The following is a 19,460-nucleotide window of genomic DNA, read 5'->3' on the forward strand; positions in this document are numbered from 1 at the left end:
GGGGAAAAAAAATCATAAAAACAGTTAAATGACAGAATTGGGTTTTCTTTTTGCTCCTGCGCTATTATTAACCTCGATAACATTAATTTCCACTCATTTCCAGTCTATTCTGAACACCTCACACCCTACAATATTGTTTTTAGGCCAATAGGTTGCACCGAGGTAGCTGGATGACTATGCCAAGCGACACAAGTGGGCGTCACAAACACGTGGCCCATCTAGGAGTGGCACTGCAGCGGCGGACAGGATGGCAGTTTGAAAACTAGGCCCAAAAGAGCAGATAATGGCAAAAAGAAGCGCAAGATGGAATTGTCCTTGGGTCCTCCCACCCACCCTTTTTGGACATGCACACTTTAACAAACCAGTCATTTCAGCCACAGGGTCTGCCACACGATGGTGGCTGAAATGATTGATTTGTTTGGGCCCCCACAAAACAAGCTGCCATTGCTCCAAAGAGTACCAAATGCAAAGAAAAAAGGTGTAAGATGGAGTTCTCATTGTTATGCTTTTTTTTTTAAACAGGACATGCCCAGTTTAATAAACCCATAATTTTAGCGAGAGGTGGTCCCCTTGGAAAATGCATGCCAAAAAGGTAAGACACACACTTCTTATGCACCAAATGCATGGTTTGTCCAATGCAAGCAGCACGGTACTCATCACTTCCACAGTAAACGACTCTTGTCACACCGATCCCATCAGCGTTTCAGCCTCTAATTCAGATTGGCATCATCAGGTTACAGGATGAGTATCTTGGTGACAGTCTGAGTTATAGATTGAAACGTTAATAAGACTGCTTGGATATATGAAGTGTCATTTACTTAGCTATGAAGGGCTGTTACAAATGTTACTAACCATTCAGAGTAGTTGCAAATTTGTACACAGAGCAGTGATTTTCACCCTTTTTCAACTCATGGCACAGCAAACAAGATATTAAAATCACCCTCAGGCCACCACAGGGAAAATAATATTGGCCCCACAGGAGAAAAAAAACAAACTCATTGGCCCCCATATGAAAAAAACAATCACACTGGTCCCCGGTGCCCACCCGCTACACGGGGGGGGGTCCGCGCGGTCTGAGGGGTACATGCGGCGCTCCCATCAACTTACAGAGCCCTGTCGGGTGCCGCCGTCCGGCCAGGAGAGGGGATCTGCCCATTGTACCGCCCAGCCGGAGTGAAGTGCTGCCCGCTGCCGTCCATCATCATCCGCCGGGCGACGGCACGGGAAGCGCTTCTGATTTTGAAAACACTGGTCGCACGCTGATTGGCTGACAATAGCACCTCTGTAAGTTGCTGGGGGCGCCGCAGGTACCCCCCAGACCGAGCGGACCCCCCTGCTGCATATGGGTGTGGACATCTCTAGCTCTGGGGGAACACTTGAGAACATCTCAAGCCACACTGGTGTGCCATGGCACAGTGGTTGAAAAACGCTGACCTAGAGCCTAATTTAAAGATGCAAATATTTATGTACACACCAATGTTTTTAGATGTGCCTGAAACTCTGCAGCATGATTGACATACCGCCAGGAGTTAAAGTGAGGGGGAACGGGGTGGAACTGAGTTCCACCACCTCTAATGGTGAGGTGGAACATTTTAACCTCCACATTGGCCCTGCACAGTAATTCTCACAGAAAAGCATTCTAGTTTGCAGGGCGATGCCAAAAACCCTACCACTGGCCCTGTCTCTGCCTAGTGGGGATGGGGAGGGGAGGTAATTAGGTGGCAGAGAGAAATGAGTTCCCCCACCTCTGCATGACCACTTTAAGCCCTGCATACCGCTGACATTTTTGGGGTGGGACATGCTCATTACAGAAAATGGGAGGTGGAGGTGCTGATATTTGGGTGCTTTAAAGCCAGAGGCAGTAGATCAGAGAAGCCAGCAGGAGGCGCCTTTTTACATAAGACGGGAGCTGCAGCAGAAACCCATTACGGCACATCTGCGGCATACACAGCTGCTGTGATTTCTGCCCCCGTCTCAGAATCAGACAGAGCAGGCAATGAATTATTTCCTTCTATTGCCTAAATTCTACTAGAATCAGATCAGAGGTGATCAGCGTTTGGTTGCTATGCTACTGTACCTCATCATTAACTCCTAATTTTCATATCAGGGCAATCGGAAGATTAAGGTGACCTAAACTAACAAGTAGCATATGAACACTCTACAATAATGAACACGGTTGCATTTTCCTTGGATAAAAGAGGTTAATTGTCCCCCGGTTTTCTCATTTGCAAAGCTGATTGCAACATGCTGTTTAGAATATTGCTGTATAAATTACAGAGACAAACTTTACATGGTTTTGTCCATTAGAGTAGAAATGTGCTTTGCGATCCATTCTGAATTACTGTATGCCATTAATCCAGTCCGCAGTCCCTAAACAATAGTCTGGGGACCAGCAGCAGCTCTAGAGGAGGGGCTGCAGCACAATTCAAAATTCACCTGGAGAAGTACTAATTGCCAGTGAGTCCTTGTGGAATGGCAGTTGTAGGCAGTTGCTGTGCCTCCCCTATTTAAATTTGGAACTCGGCTGAAGCCCCAGCCTCCCCCCCCCCCATCCTCAGGAGTCACCACTGCTGCAGACCTTCATTCATAAACTCTGAAAACTGAAAGTTTCCATAGTTCGATTGCAGGAACCTTTTCTACCTTCAGATGGCGCTAGTTCCCAGAACCCCGTTCCTTCCTATGGGTAGGATGAGCATGTTGTACAAAGGAACATGCTCAGATTCCTCTGCCTGGGTCGGCTTGCTCCTTGCGCAAGACTGAACGCATGCACCAACACTACCAGGTCATCTACGGCAGCATAAAATCCCTCTGCGGCTAATTACTGGCTTCTATGTACACACAAGATGCTAAAAGTAAACGATATGCATGATAACGATATAACGAACAATATTATAGTGCATATCGTCAGTGTGTAAGCACTATATCGTAAATGATGAGTCACTAACAATGTCCTCGTTTGCCCTGCATGTACAGACAACGGAGGACATAGGTAACGACGCAATGCATGGCCCGCACTCCCAAAATCCCCGCCCCACTGTTGCAGTCGCGGCAGGCATCAGCAAGTGTATATGTACCCACTCTGTCTCTGTACACATGTTATGTAGCGTGTACCCAGCTAAAGGGTTTGCGGAACAGCTGATAGACTCTGTTGTGATTTAAACGAATCCTGAGTGTTATTCCATTTCTCAGAGGACAATGGACATTTAAAAAGAAGTTTTATGTGTAACAACAATTGTTTGTATTGAATCATCTGCATATTTATTTGTGCTGCTGAAACGTTTAATTTTTTTGTGCAAAAAATACTCTTAAAAAACTATTTTAATGTGGGTGAGCACCCATACATTTTGGAGTTTTGTGTTATGGACAGCACCCCTGAACAGCACACAGGAAAGCACCACTGTAAAGCACACAGGACAGCACCCCTGTACAGCACACAGGACAGCACCCCTGTACAGCAAACAGGGCAGCACCCATGTACAGCACACAGGACAGCACCACTGTAAAGCACACAGGACAACCCCCCTGTACAGCACACAGGACAGCACCCCTGTACAGCACACAGGAGCGCACCACTGTAAAGCACACAGGACAGCACCACTGTAAAGCACACAGGACAGCCCCCCTGTACAGCACACAGGACAGCACCTCTGTACAGCACACAGGACAGCCCCCCTGTACAGCAAACATTACAGCACCCCTGTGCAGCACACAGGACAGCATCCCTGTACAGCACACAGGAGAGCACCCCTGTACAGCACACATTACAGCACACAGGACAGCATCCCTGTACAGCACACAGGAGAGCACCCCTGTACAGCACACATTACAGCACCCCTGTACAGCACACATTACAGCACCCCTGTACAGCACACAGGACAGCACCCCTGTACAGCACACAGGACAGCACCCCTGTACAGCACACAGGACAGCACCCCTGTACAGCACACAGGACAGCACCCCTGTACCGCTCACAGGACAGCACAACTGTACAGCACACATTACAGCACCCCTGTACAGCACACAGGACAGCACAACTGTACAGCACTCTGGACAGCACTCCTATACAGCACTCTGGACAGCACTCCTATACAGCACCCCTGTACAGCACAAAGCACAAGCACATCCCCACGCCATCCTACAGTACGGCACAGATAGGTCTTTCCGGTACTCTCCATTGCTGGAGTGGTACGCGTCCTCTGACCTTTTCATACCCCCACTATCCACGTCGGCATGGAGTTGATTCTATATACTGTGCCCGAAGCGTGGTGAGCGCAGCGAGCCCCGTAAGGGGACGCGTAATACCTGTGAAGTAATGCGCGGCCGCTCGCCACGCTTAGGGCTAGGTGGCTCGCTGCGCTCGCCACACTATATAAAGTCAACTCCACGCCGACGTGGATAGTGGGGATATGAAAAGGTCGGAGGAGGCGTACCGTCGCCCTTCGCTGCGCTCGCCACGCTTCGGGTTGGCGTTCATCGTGGGTTGGCGTTAACAATGGGGGGGGCATCTGACCCATCAGGGTGGGTATACAATGAAAATTGGGGTCTGGGGGGCATTTAGCATTGGGCCCAATGTAAAATCGGGTCTCAGGGACCATTTTACATTGGTTCCAATGTAAAAATCGCGTCGATCGCGTCGCATGCGATTTGGTTGCATGCGATGCGATCGACGCAATTTTTTAGGACCCGATGGATACAATTAAAATCGCTGGCGCCGTTCTAGGAAACAAGTACCCACAGAAGAGAGCACCCCTGTACAGCACACAGAACAGCACCCCTGTACAGCACACAGGACAGCACCCCTAGACAGAACTTAGTAGAACCCCCATTTACAGCACACAGGATAGCACCCCTGTACAGCACTCTGGACAGAACCCCTGTACAGCACACAGGACAGCACCCCTGGACAGCACTACTGTACACCATCCCTGTACAGCACAAAGGATAGCACCCCTGTACAGCACTCTGGACAGCACCCCTGTAAAGCACACATGACAGTACCCCTGTACAGCAAACATGTCAGTACCCCTGTACAGCAAACAGAACAGCACCCCTGCACAGCACACTGGACAGCACCCCTGCAGAGGAAACAGGACAGCACCCCTGTACAGCACACAGGACAGCACCCCTGTACAGCACACAAGACAGCACCCCTGCACAGCAAAGTGGACAGCACCCCTGCACAGCACACAAGAGAGCACCCTTGTACAGCACACAGGAAAGCACCCCTGTACAGCACACAGGGCAGCACCCCTGTACAGCACACAGGAGAGCATCCCTGTACAGCACACAGGACAGCACCCCTGTACAACACACAGGACAGCATCCCTGTACAGCACTCAGGACAGCATCCCTGTACAGCAAACAGGACAGCATCCCTGCACAGGACAGCACCCCTTTACAGCACACAGGACAGAACACAGCAGAGCATCCCTGTACAGCACCCAGTACAGCACCCCTGTACAGCACACAGGACAGCACCCAGGCACAGCACACAGGACAGCCCCTGTACAGCACGCAGGAGAGCACCCCTGTACAGCACACAGGACAGCACCCCTGTACAGCACACAGGACAGCACCCATGAACAGCACACAGGACAGCATCCCTGAACAGCAAACAGGACAGCACCCCTGCACAGCACACAGGACAGCACCCCTGTACAGCACAAATTAGAACAGCCCTGTACAGCACACAGGACAGCACCCCTGTACAGCACACAGGACAGCACCCCTGTACAGCACACAGGACAGCACAACTGTACAGCACTCTGGACAGCACCCCTATACAGCACACAGGAGAGCACCCCTGTACAGCACACAGGAGAGCACCCCTGTACAGCACACAGGAGATCACCCCTGTACAGAACACAGGAGAGCACCCCTGTACAGCACACAGGACAGCCCCCTGTACAGCACACAGGACAGCACCCCTGTACAGCACACAGGACAGCCCCCCTGTACAGCACACAGGACAGAACCCCTGTACAGCACACAGCACAGCCCCCCTGTACAGCACACAGGACAGCACCCCTGTACAGCACACAGTACAGCACCCCTGTACAGCACACAGGACAGCACCCATGTACAGCACACAGGACAGCACCCCTGTACAGCACACAGGACAGCACCCCTGTACAGAACACAGGACAGCCCCCCTGTACAGCACACAGGACAGCCCCCCTGTACAGCACACAGTACAGCACCCCTGTACAGAACACAGGACAGCCCCCCTGTACAGCACACAGTACAGCACCCCTGTACAGAACACAGGACAGCACCCCTGTACAGCACACAGGAGAGCACCACTGTAAAGCACACAGGACAGCACCACTGTAAAGCACACAGGATAGCTCCCCTGTACAGCACACAGGACAGCCCCCCTGTACAGCACACAGAACAGCACCCCTGTACAGCACACAGGACAGCACCCCTGTACAGCACACAGGAGAGCACCACTGTACAGCACACAGGAGAGCACCCCTGTACAGCACACAGTACAGCACCACTGTACAGCACACAGGACAGCACCCCTGTACAGCACACAAAACAGCACCCCTGTACAGCACACAGGAGATCACCGCTGTACAGCACACAGGACAGCCCCCCTGTACAGCACACAGGACAGCCCCCCTGTACAGCACACAAGACAGCCCCCCTGTACAGCACACAGGACAGCCCCCCTGTACAGCACACAGGACAGCCCCCCTGTACAGCACACAGGACAGCCGCCCTGTACAGCACACAGGACAGCACCCCTGTACAGCACACAGGACAGCACCCCTGTACAGCACACAGGACAGTCCCCCTGTACTGCACACAGGACAGCCCCCCTGTACAGCAAACATTACAGCACCCCTGTACAGCACACAGGACAGCATCCCTGTACAGCACACAGGAGAGCACCCCTGTACAGCACACAGTACAGCACTACTGTACAGCACACAGGACAGCACCCCTGTACAGCACACAAGACAGCACCCCTGTACAGCACACAGGAGATCACCCCTGTACAGCACACAGGACAGCCCCCCTGTACATCACACAGGACAGCACCCCTGTACATCACACAGGACAGCACCCCTGTACAGCACACAGGACAGCACCCCTGTACAGCACACAGTGCAGCACCCCTGTACAGCACACAGTGCAGCACCCCTGTACAGAACACAGGACAGCACCCCTGTACAGCACACAGGACAGCACACAGGACAGCACCCCTGTACAGCACACAGGACAGCACCACTGTAAAGCACACAGGACAGCCCCACTGTACAGCACACAGGACAGCCCCCTGTACAGCACACAGGACAGCACCCCTGTACAGCACACAGGACAGCACCCCTGTACAGCACACAGGAGAGCACCACTGTACAGCACACAGGACAGTCCCCCTGTACTGCACACAGGACAGCCCCCCCTGCACAGCAAACATTACAGCACCCCTGTACAGCACACAGAACAGCATCCCTCTACAGCACACAGTACAGCCCCCCTGTACAGCACACAGGACAGCACCCCTGTACAGCACACAGGACAGCACAACTGTACAGCACTCTGGACAGCACTCCTATACAGCACTCTGGACAGCACTCCTATACAGCACCCCTGTACAGCACAAAGCACAAGCACATCCCCACGCCATCCTACAGTACGGCACAGATAGGTCTTTCTGGTACTCTCCATTGCTGGAGTGAAGATGGAGCCGATCAGCGGGGACTTACAGTATATAGAAGGCAAAACCCGCAAGAATCCGACAGCGGGATGATGCCATTTTGCCTCGTATTGGGATCTCAGAGATCCGGACCCGCTCATCCCTATTTTATTACTGAATCACAAAGATTTCCTGACCCTTTAGGCAGAATACAGTTTGGAAAGCGATAATAGAACTAATGCAGGATCATCGGCTGCTGAGCTGTAACAAACTCAACACAGCCATTTGCAAACTCATCACTATACATTGTGTAGAATCACTTTGCATCATCGATCTATGTATGGAGAGGAATGTACATGTCAGCTAGAATCTGCAACCATCTTGTTATTGCTGTATGTATGTGTATACTGGTCCCGCACGTTCTTTAACAACTTGTAAAAACGTCAGCAAGGGTCAGGTTACTGTGAGACTCAGTAAGGACAGGTTACTGATACAGTGCCAGGTGCTGCATCCTGGGCTTCCGTTGCAGCATTGTAGGCCCTGGGCAAAGCAACGCATACATTAAAACACAGGCATGGGCAGTGCTTCCATCTATACATGGCCTCTATGGCTGCAGCTGTGCATCTGAGAACCAACAAAGTGGATTGGGACTAATGGTCCAATTCAGGCCTGCAAGTGTTTGGAACCCAGCAAGCAGGTAGCCGCCGCCCCACAGCCCGCACAGCCCCCACCCCTGTGCACAACTGCGAACGCGTCAGTGATGTTTTCTGTTATCTAAACTCATCTGATATAAGGAGAAGTCCTGGCAAGAACCACCGTGGATTATATAGAAACAGATACCAGGATTAGGTGAATCCTTTGAAGAAAAGCTAACACTCATGAGGGAATACCCTGACACGGTGCCAACATGGCCGCCCCACCCGGTTATGTTGGTATTACTGTATCTATGGTAACAACAGTCATCGGATCCTCTAGCACGCCTGGAGTTGCAGCTGCAATCACAACATCTGATATATTTTTTCAGGTATGAATTAGGCTTAAATAACAATAAATGAAAGATTAGTAATGGTCGTAGTCTCCATTTCCCCGTATCCATGGCTTTACAAAAGGCACCGGATTACAACGGCAAACAACCAAATGAGCATGAAATCCCTCAATGTAATGCGATCGCTTTTATATGAGATGTGAGGTAAGCTGTCTGATTAGGACGTGCTGTATGTTAATCATTTTAATGCAGAAATCAGGAGACCAACTGAACATTACATGACTTCTGTATAATACTGTACTTAATAATGTTACAGTTTAAAAGAAAATCCACAATACAGTATACACTGTCATGCTAATTGAATAGCCCAGGAAGGCTGTTAGCAATCAAGCGTCGCAATACCTTGGTCGTTCACACTAGTCTAGTCGGCGGAACCACTTGGCCAAAGGGATACACTTGGCTTGTGAGTCCTTTCACAATTCCAATGCTCGTGTTACATTCTTAAATCGCTAACACCATCTTAATCGCTGTTTATGTCCCAGGGTAGGCTCCAGAGGGGGGTATCAAAAATTCAAATAGGGGAGGCACAGCGACTGTCAACAACTACCATTCCAAACTGACTCAATGGCAGTTGGTGTGGCTCCCCTATTTTCACATTGGACTGTGCTGCAGCCCCACCCCTGGAGCCGCCAATGGTCAGGACTGATGCAGTCTGAGCACTAGACAAGTTTGCATTGTGTCACTTTGCGTTGGACATAGAGCCTGATTCAGTTTAGCTGTCACATTTGCCTCCTGTCGAGACCATAAACGCCACAAACCGCCCGACAGAGTGACCACTCCCCCCCCAGTGAGTCTGTAACTCGCCAAAACCAAACCTTGAACATCGGGGCTAGGGCTGAATTTGGATCCTGAATAATCAGGCTTTTTATTTACTGTTACAATGGTGACAATAGGAAACCATTTATTCTTCAACCTCTCAACAGCTTCTAAACCTGACATTTCTTCTAGGCCTTGTAAGACGTGATATGAAGCGACAGCCGCGGAGCAGCATTCGTGGAGGTGACGTTGCTCTCTGGAATGTCACTTCAGACGAGGAGGCCGCTAACGAGTGTGTGGAGCCGGAATGGACTTCTTTATTGGGAGACGGACCGCTCAGTGAGTGATGAGGATTCACAACCATTATATAATTGCTATATAGGTAGAATTAGGCGTGAGTGTGATATCTCGTCTTCGTGTCATAATGCTGTGATTTGTGGCAGATCGTGGAGTTGGGGACATGAAAGGAATACGATTGATTTGACTGAATCCGGGAGATCTCCCACAAAATCAGCAGCCTCCCAAACTTTGCTCATAAAGCTAAGATTTGGAAATTGCACCCCTCCCCTGGGATACACAATAAATATTTGCTGGGTTCCCATTTTATGTAATTTTATGTTTGTGCAGCCAGAGAATTATCAGGGCAGAGGAAGGAACATGCAGTTCACCTGGTAACAACAAACAGGAAAGAAATATAGTCAGGGCCATCTGAACACATGGGCACACTGGGCAGATGTCCAGGTCCCCACGGCTTGTGGGGCCCTCGACTAGAGATGGGCTGGGCCCCGGGTTGCAACTTGGGAGCCCAATTGAGAAAACTGCCTGGTTGCTCTGAATTCCAAGTTGAAGTAAATATACTTACCTTACCCCTGCCCTCTATTACTAAACCCTAACCCCCCCCACCTCCCCTCCGCAGCCTAATGCTAACTCTCTCTGCTAGCGCCTAACCCTCGGGCCGTTAACCTAACCCTCCTACCCCAAACCCCTCCTTCTAAATGCCTAACTTTAACCAACCTACAGCCTAACCCTTACCTACCCCACCCCTTCCGCAGCCTAATCCTAAATACCCACCCCCCTCCAACCAGTGCCTTAACCTAAAATTTGCATGCTGTAAATAACACAAGTTCCTAAAAAAGGGTGCTTTGTGCTTAAACTGTGCAATTTATATTCTCATTTATGACGGTTCTGCCATTGAGCATATGTCTTATGTTAACAAGAACACATTACACATGCGTCAGCTGAGTTACATTACCTTTGCGTGCCAGGTTCTGAAAAAACCCTTTGTTGTGTAATTACAAGGAAGAAGCAGGTGGGAAATTCCCGCACAGGAATAAAAGCAATCATTGAATTATTTAATCAAAAGTCTTGATCATGTGACACCACTAGCTGTAATGAACTAGCTGACACTTTGGTGACCTGTGCCAGAAATAGTATTGGTGCCCTTTCCTTCCCCCATATCTTAATAAAGAGGGATGGCTTTGCAGGGAATGGGATGTGGCCACAGAAAAGTAGCAATTCACACTTCACTGTACAGTAGTGTTAATTACTCTTATTACACCACACAAAAGTACCCTTTATACACATTACACCAAACAGCAGTATCCCTTAAATGTTACACCACAGTAGAGTACCCTATAAATGATACACCACACAGTAGTTCCCCTTATGCACATTATGCCAACAGCCCCTTATATCAACATTCCTTCTTCTCATCATCATTTCTCTCCCTCTTCATTATCATTCCTTCTCTGTCCGCCCTTCCCCTGCTTGCCTTTTTCATTCTCCCATTGCTTCTCTGTTCATCATAACTGACAGCAGTCACTTTGGAGAGACATCATGATAGAGCTCAATCAGCTCTTTGCAGTGGCTCACTCAGGACTGCCCACTCCGCCGCTGCACCCACAGCCCCCAGGCGCTTCACGCTGCCCGGGTACCACCTCGCCTCCCCCTGTATCCGTCCTCCAGCTCCCACGGGTTAAAGCACCAGGATCCTGCGCCTGCTCCCCCCTGCCACTGCTTGGGCTACAGAGGCCCTATTTACATCAGTGGCCACCTTGCCAAATCATCCAATAAAACATGTTTAAGGTTGGCCTACGGCCAGCCTATCACCAGCTTCTAAAGAGACAAGGGCCTCTCAACCTGGAAATCACTGTAATTAGTCAGTAACTCAGGCTCCAAACCCAACCCTTTCATTATAATAGTATTACACAAATTAGATATTTTATCACTGAAGGTAATCTGACATAGGGCGGTATTCAATGAGAATACCTGCGAGGTGCAGCGAATCCTTTTTAGGATTCGCTGCACATTCGCCACGTTCCGGAGCCTCGCTGGCTCCGGTATTCAACGAGTCAGGGGCTCGCTGCCCCTGACCGGCGAATATGAGCTCCTGCGGCGAACACCGCAGGGAGCCTGAGGATGGTGGCAGGCAGAGAGATGGAAGTCTCTCTGCCTGCCCCAGAGCGTATGTGGGGGGGGGGAGGTGGGCTCCCCGGGTGCCAGGCAGCACAGGCTGCCCCCCCGGGGTGCCAGCAGGGGACCGCGTATATTCACTACACCCGATCGTAACGATCGGGTGCAGTGAATATATGAATATCTAATGAGCGGCTCGGCTCCGGCGCCCCCTGCTGGCTGCTGTGTAAAAATATATATATATATATATATTTTTTTTTTTTAATTAAATATATATTCATGTGCTTACAGCACATGAATAAAAATAGCATGCCCCTCCTCAGAATAAAATTCCTGATTTTTTGACACCAAATGTAAAAAACAAAACACTTTATTTTAAAAGTTCACATTCCACTTCACCATAAAAAGAAAGCGATTGCTACTCGGTGAATCATGGCGAAAAAAACCTTCAAATGTATTCGCCAAACAGCACAAATTCGCCATAAAAACATGGCGAATCAGGCTCATTGAATACCGCCCATAGCCTAATAGTTTAAATTCTAACAGGCATATAAATCCCTTCTGTCTTCCTTATTCATTAAATAATAAGTTTTATTACGGCCTCATAAGCTTTAGTATATATTTCCTTTGTACAACAGGGAAACATTTCTTTTATGTTGGAACCCCTAAGAGAATCCAGGAGATCACGGAGGAAGAGAGATTTTTCCAGAAAGATGAAATCCAAGTTCCATCAGGTGAGAGTGGAATTAAATCCCCAATACACTATGGCCCTTATTCTGGTTAGCTCGCTGTTGTGCAAGTGAGTATGGGGGACCGATGTCTTGCGTATGCGCAGCAGCATTCCTGAGCATGTGTATACGCCGGGTGCGTGTGAACTCTGCAAAAAATCTGTTCGATGAGTGCGCGCTCCCTACATTTTGAGCGCGGGGGAGGGGGTGTGGAAAGGGGCGTGGAATGCCAAGCAGTTCCCATGAAAATGCTGGGCGTACACATGCTAATGCATGTGACGCATCTGCAGGGGGGGAGGGGGGGCAGCTGACATAACCGGATGTCAGCTCTCCGTCCAATTCCCTGGATTTCTTCACACATATGTACGAGTGGTCTGGGCCAGCCTTACATATGCATTTCGGCGACCATCGAAAGATGGAGGAGGTTCTCACTGGTATGCGAATGGATGTGACTCGGCAGCCAACAAAATTGTGCTCACTAAAACACCATAATATTAGTCGACATGACATGTCGACACAAATATTATGGTGTTTTAGTTTTTCTAACGTCTGGTATTCAAGTGTACTGCTATTATGTCTGCATGCTTTCACTGTTTATTTATGGTGTTTTTTACATGTTTTTTCCTTATCTGCCCAGTGTAGGATTTGTGGTTGATCCAGCGCATTGGAAAAGCCCAGACACGCATCAGGAAAGGTGGTGTAAGGCGGAAGTGGGCTGTGGAGCGCAAGTTGCGTTCCAAACTGCAACTTCCGGTATGTCACAGGAAGTACTGGACGGTGTCTTAGGGATCCCTGTGCTGTGAGGTCCGCGCTCCCGCGTCTGGACAGGTGAGTAATTAGTGTTATGCTATTTATTGTGTGGGGGGATGGGGAACACTGTTTGGTCACTTGTCTGTAAAGGGCTGTTATCCTGAAGACGGGGTGGTGTCCCCGAAAGCGCTAGATAGTGCTATGCCCAATACATCTATTTGAAACTGCTGACTGGTGTCCGTGTGCCTTTTCTCTTGTGGAACTGTATTGAATTTTTGGAGAGTGCACCGGATCAAGCTGTCTGGGAGTGCCGGCATACAAGGAGTGTATATATATATATATATATATATATATATATATAGACTTTTTTATAAGAATAACATTAAAAGTTAATTTTTATGAATAAAGTTATTTGATCCTCAGTGCACCCTTAAAGATACTCTTTGTGGGTGTTTATGTCTGTATTTAAGTAGTGGGTAGCACCCCCCTGACCTATTTCGGGGAAGATTATTTTCTCCCCTATATAGGAAAACTTCTGGGGTAGGAGGATCATCATTAAAACAATACTGGTGCTGGAATTCTTCTTTGCGTGTCCAAAGCTGCCTAGTGGTGGCGTCGGCCCTGGGTATAGTGGAAAAATACTCTCCAGGGCCCAAAAGAATCGGAGGTCTAACCTTTGAAGTATTGGTCACATGACAGAGCTCAGTAACAAGAGAGCGGGCAGATATTGATTTATATAATGCATACAGCCGCTGTAACAGTTTTCCTTTCAGCGTGCATCAGGAAAATACGTTGGAGTTTGAATGTTCACTGGCTTAGACATGATAAATATCCATCAGTAATTTAGTCTTGGCATTGTATATCATTATTAAATCAACCCCCCGACTCTCCTGAAAGAATGAGCAGCAGTCTGCGCGGGGAGACGCAGAACCCAGCTCTGGAGGGAACATGTGATGCACTCGCTGATTTATTCAAGCAGGTCCCGGCCAGCCAACGTCTCTGTGAGCAATTTATTATTGGTCGCTGGCGATGGCGAATTAAAAACGACAAAGGGAAAAATGAATTGCTGTTGTAGTTCAGGTTAGCACTGACAATGTCCTGCAAGAAGGGATCTCCAGAATCACATAGAGTCTACAAGTACAACCTGCCCTCCAGCCTATGTGCAGCCTGCAAATATCACTTTTATGTAACTTGCAACTGCACCAGGTAAAAGCATAAGCCATGTGCACGGTGTAGCAGTCCCTCTGGAAGGGTATGGAATATTATGTTGACATTCATCATGTTGGCATTCATAATGTCAAAATGAGAATTTGGACATGGTCATAATGGCAACTTTATGATTAGAATGTCAACAAAATGTCCATGGTGGTCTCCAGTTATGTTGTCAGGGTCTAGTGTTGAGGTCATGATGACATCCGGCAGACCCAGTAGCAAATCCGGCGGTATAACTATTTATGACCCTTAACCAAATCCATCTCCTTAATCGCTAACCCTAGTCCTCCCCTCCTGCAACCTAACCAAAACTATACCCTAATGCCTCACCCTAGTCCTCCCCAACTGCAGCCTTACCATAACCATCCCCTTCATGCCTCACCCTAGTCCTCCCCTCCTACAGCATAACCATCCCCTAATGCCTCGCCCCAGTACTTCACTCCTGCAGCTTAACCACTGTGATTAGAGTTACACTGTGGTTAGGGTTAGGCTGTGATTAGAGTTACACTGTGGTTTAGATTAGGGTTAGGTATTGATTAGCGTTACACTGTGGTTTGGGTTAGGGTTAGGCTGTGATTAGAGTTACACTGTGGTTTGGGTTAGGGTTAGGTTGTGATTAGAGTTACACTGTGGTTTGGGTTAGGGTTAAGTATGGATTAGAGTTACACTGTGGTTTGGTTAGGGTTAGGTATTGATTAGAGTTACACTGTGGTTTGGGTTAGGGTTAGGCTGTGATTAGAGTTACAGTGTGGTTTGGGTTAGGGTTAGGTATTGATTAGCGTTACACTGTGGTTTGGGTTAGGGTTAGGCTGTGATTAGAGTTACACTGTGGTTTGGGTTAGGGTTAGGTTGTGATTAGAGTTACACTGTGGTTTGGGTTAGGGTTAAGTATGGATTAGAGTTACACTGTGGTTTGGTTAGGGTTAGGTATTGATTAGAGTTACACTGTGGTTTGGGTTAGGGTTAGGCTGTGATTAGAGTTACAGTGTGGTTTGGGTTAGGGTTAGGTATTGATTAGCGTTACACTGTGGTTTGGGTTAGGGTTAGGCTGTGATTAGAGTTACACTGTGGTTTGGGTTAGGGTTAGGTTGTGATTAGAGTTACACTGTGGTTTGGGTTAGGGTTAAGTATGGATTAGAGTTACACTGTGGTTTGGTTAGGGTTAGGTATTGATTAGAGTTACACTGTGGTTTGGGTTAGGGTTAGGCTGTGATTAGAGTTACAGTGTGGTTTGGGTTAGGGTTAGGTATTGATTAGCGTTACACTGTGGTTTGGGTTAGGGTTAGGCTGTAATTAGATTTACAGTGTGGTTTGGGTTAGGGTTAGGTTGTAATTTGAGTTACACTGTAGTTTGGGTTAGGTTGTGATTAGAGTTACACTGTGGTTTGGTTAGGGTTAGGTATTGATTAGAGTTACACTGTGGTTAGGGTTAGGCTGTGATTAGAGTTACAGTGTGGTTTGGGTTAGGGTTAGGTATTGATTAGCGTTACACTGTGGTTTGGGTTAGGGTTAGGCTGTAATTAGAGTTACAGTGTGGTTTGGGTTAGGGTTAGGTTGTAATTTGAGTTACACTGTAGTTTGGGTTAGGTTGTGATTAGAGTTACACTGTGGTTTGGGTTAGGTTGTAATTAGAGTTACACTGTGGTTTGGGTTAGGCTGTGATTAGAGTTACACTGTGGTTTGTGTTAGGTTGTGATTAGAGTTACACTGTGGTTTGAGTTAGACTTTTCACCTCAGGACAGCTTATCCGCATGGACAACATAATGGGGGACATTTACTATTATTACGACTTGTTAGAAATCGTATTTGTATTTTGTATACGAATCCATACGACTGGCATCGTGTGCGTATTGCTATTACGTTTGTGTATTTCTTTTGCTAATTTACAAAGGCGCCGTATTTTCCCCATACGCATGTTTCGATGGCGTATGTATTCGTATTATTAATCAAATACGAATACGGATGAAAACTACGACCACTAAAATGAATTACAAACCCGTATTCATACAATAGTAAATTAGTAAAGTACAAATATTACCCAAAATACGAATACGCAAAATCCATCCGTACTTGCCTTAGTAAATGTCCCCCAATGTCAGTACTATATCTACATTGTGAATTCTGACATTTCAACTGTCAACTTCCTGCCCATTCTAAAGTGTTCTGAATGTCTACATTGAGGATATGTCGATACATATTGTGGCAGATTCTACATGAGGATAATGTGGAAAATCCAGACCAGGCTTTAGAACAGCAGCAGAAAGATTAGATCCAGTCCAGGTTTCCTAACTGATGTGATCAGTGTTGGGCTGATTAGCAGCACCTGTGGCTTTCCAGGGCAGATGGTCAATGTTCCTGGTGGTGGAATAGCTGCCCAGGTGATAGGCCAGGGATGTGGGCTACGGTAGGGACCACTGGAATATACTAAGGAGTTTGTACTATGCTGTGACACCTGCAATGCTGTAACCATCTTGGCCTGTGATGTTTACCTGGTCCTTTTCACAATATAAGTGTTAGCATGGCGGCACGGATGGTGTAATGGTTAGCATTACTGCCTCACAGCGCTGAGGTCATGGGTTCCATTCCCACCATGGCCCTAACTGTGCGGAGTTTGTATATTCTCCCCCGTACTTGCGTGGGTTTCCTCCGGATACTTGGGTTTTCTCCCACAATCCATAAATATAATGGTAGGTTATTTGGTTCCTACAAATTTAACCCTAGAATGTCCATGTGTGCGTGTACATGTGGTAGGGAATATAGATTGTAAGCTCCACTGGGGCAGGGACTGATGTGAATGTTAATATATCCTCTGTACAGCGCTGCGGAATATGTGTGCGCTATATAAGAAACTGGTAATAAGTAATAGATAAATAAACATCCTGAATTGAATGTCGATATATTGTATCACGCCCTGTTACCCTACTAGGGTGGGAATGATAAGAAGCTACTGGTAAAACCTTCTTCTCTTCCCAGCGCTGCAGCTGGACAAGATATTTTGCAGTGAGAAGAACGTGCGGCCTTTCCCACCAACCACTCTGCCTAGAAACAACTTCCTGGCGAAGCCCGACCATTACTCCAGGCATCGGGGAATGAGAGGTGAGAGCAATAGGTTTTGGGGATTATGGAGGTCGTTACTGTATATTCCAGTGTATTGCTTCTTTAGCTAGCAAGGTGCGGAAACCAAGCTTGCCAATTCCAATAGACTCTGAGCGGAGGGCAGGGGCAGATTAGCCATAGATCTTACAGAGAAGTCTACCGGGAAGCGGATGCACCTGGGAGACCACCCGCCAGCCAGCGACTTAAAGGTGGCCATGTCTAGAGTAGTGGCCCCACCCCCTCATGGCTCCCACACAAATGACCAATAACAGTTCACAGTACCCAACTCTGAAAATACTCATCATAAGCAGCCGGCACCGATCTCCATACAATGCGACCTCTGTTAAAGGGACAGGTATAGGCGCTATCGGGAGTGTAACAAATTCTCGCGTGTTTCTGGACTCATGTATATTGAATTTGAGAGAGCGCAACAGTATGGATAATATTAATATATTTTAATCAAACATAAAAATAAAGCTGCATAAAATCTGTCAGTCAGCGTGCAGGGTCGCCAGATGTACTGAGATGATGCCGGCTGGCGGACAGGAGCTACATCTGACGGGGAGCGGCTTCCCTGCCTGTCTCTGCTTCAGGGAGATGGGCAGGGAGTGGAGGCTGCGGGGGAGCAGCAGGGAGGTGCAGGGGACCGGCGGTGGAAAGGTTCTGACGGAACGGGGGGCACGCGTGTCTCATGCGCACGTGCCCCCTTTCCATTGGCTGGCGCGAGGCGGCAGTTGCCGATTCTATAGCCAGGAGCATCTCCATTGAGAGCTGCTCCACCTTTATACAGAGAGTGTTCAGCAATAATTTGTAATCACCCGAGTTCACTACGACACTCCTTTGTCCAATATAATAAAAAGGATCATTATAACAGTCATAAATGTCTATTTCACCATAAGGTGTAGTTGTGTCAGGCGCTATGATGTCAACTGCACGCCCTGTCCTCGCACTGCGTACACGCAAAGCTAAGACACCTGAGAGTGTCTTAGTTGTGCTTGGTCAGCGACCATTGAATGATGTGGTCCACGCCCCCTAGGCTGTGAATGGATGTCTATGCAAAACATCCATTCGCAGCTGTGCGGGGAATTTAGCGAGCAAGGGGGGGCCTGTGCGAGTGGCGGGCGGCGTTAAATCCACACGCAGCGCTGCAAACTTTGCAGCGTTGCGTGTTGATCAGTTTAATCTCCAGAATTTCCTGTTACTGCGTAACTACTAGGGGTTACTGTAACAGTACTGTAACAATGACAGACAAACATTCCGCTTGCGTGATACGTACAGATTATTATTAGGCTGCTCTCTGCCTGGCCGTCTTATCAGCACTAAAACAAAGTCTGCGGTTCACACGTAGAGGATGTGGCTGGCATGTCATTTGCCATGTCTGATCGCTTGTCTGGTAGTTTCTACATGAGGAAATGCAACCCACAAAAAAAAAAAAGAAAGAACATCACATGTCACAGTCTATCAATGCCAAGAGAACCAAAGGCTAAATATATTCAATATGACTCAGGTGTTAGGTGCAATAAAATACCCACACTCAGTAGGATTAGAGAAATTACGCGGAAGTCCATCCTTATTTATTTATTTATTTACAGTTTCTTATATAGCGCAGCAGATTCCGTTACAGTTTCTTATATAGCGCAGCAGATTCCGTTACAGTTTCTTATATAGCGCAGCAGATTCCGTTACAGTGTCTTATATAGTGCAGCATAGTCCGTTACAGTGTCTTATATAGAGCAGCAGATTCCGTTACAGTGTCTTATATAGCGCAGCAGATTCCGTTACAGTGTCTTATATAGTGCAGCAGATTCCGTTA

At 48.0% G+C, this 19,460-nt stretch overlaps 1 protein-coding gene across 1 annotated transcript in view; it reads left to right on the top strand.

Annotated features, from left to right (window-relative positions):
* The first annotated feature begins 352 nt into the window (after positions 1 to 352).
* Positions 353 to 19,460, top strand: part of LOC146059234 (uncharacterized protein C11orf97 homolog) — a 29,861-nt gene continuing 10,753 nt past the window's right edge. Inside the window, exons 1-4 of the mRNA XM_083171341.1 lie at positions 353 to 592; positions 9,642 to 9,788; positions 12,500 to 12,595; positions 17,525 to 17,647. Coding sequence (XP_083027467.1) covers positions 9,659 to 9,788; positions 12,500 to 12,595; positions 17,525 to 17,647 — 349 coding nt within the window. The 5' untranslated portion in view covers positions 353 to 592; positions 9,642 to 9,658. The remainder of the gene's footprint in view (positions 593 to 9,641; positions 9,789 to 12,499; positions 12,596 to 17,524; positions 17,648 to 19,460) is intronic.

The sequence above is a fragment of the Crinia signifera genome, chromosome 2 (assembly GCF_055691185.1).
Source record: "Crinia signifera chromosome 2, ASM5569118v1, whole genome shotgun sequence".
Taxonomy (NCBI): Eukaryota; Metazoa; Chordata; class Amphibia; order Anura; family Myobatrachidae; genus Crinia; species Crinia signifera.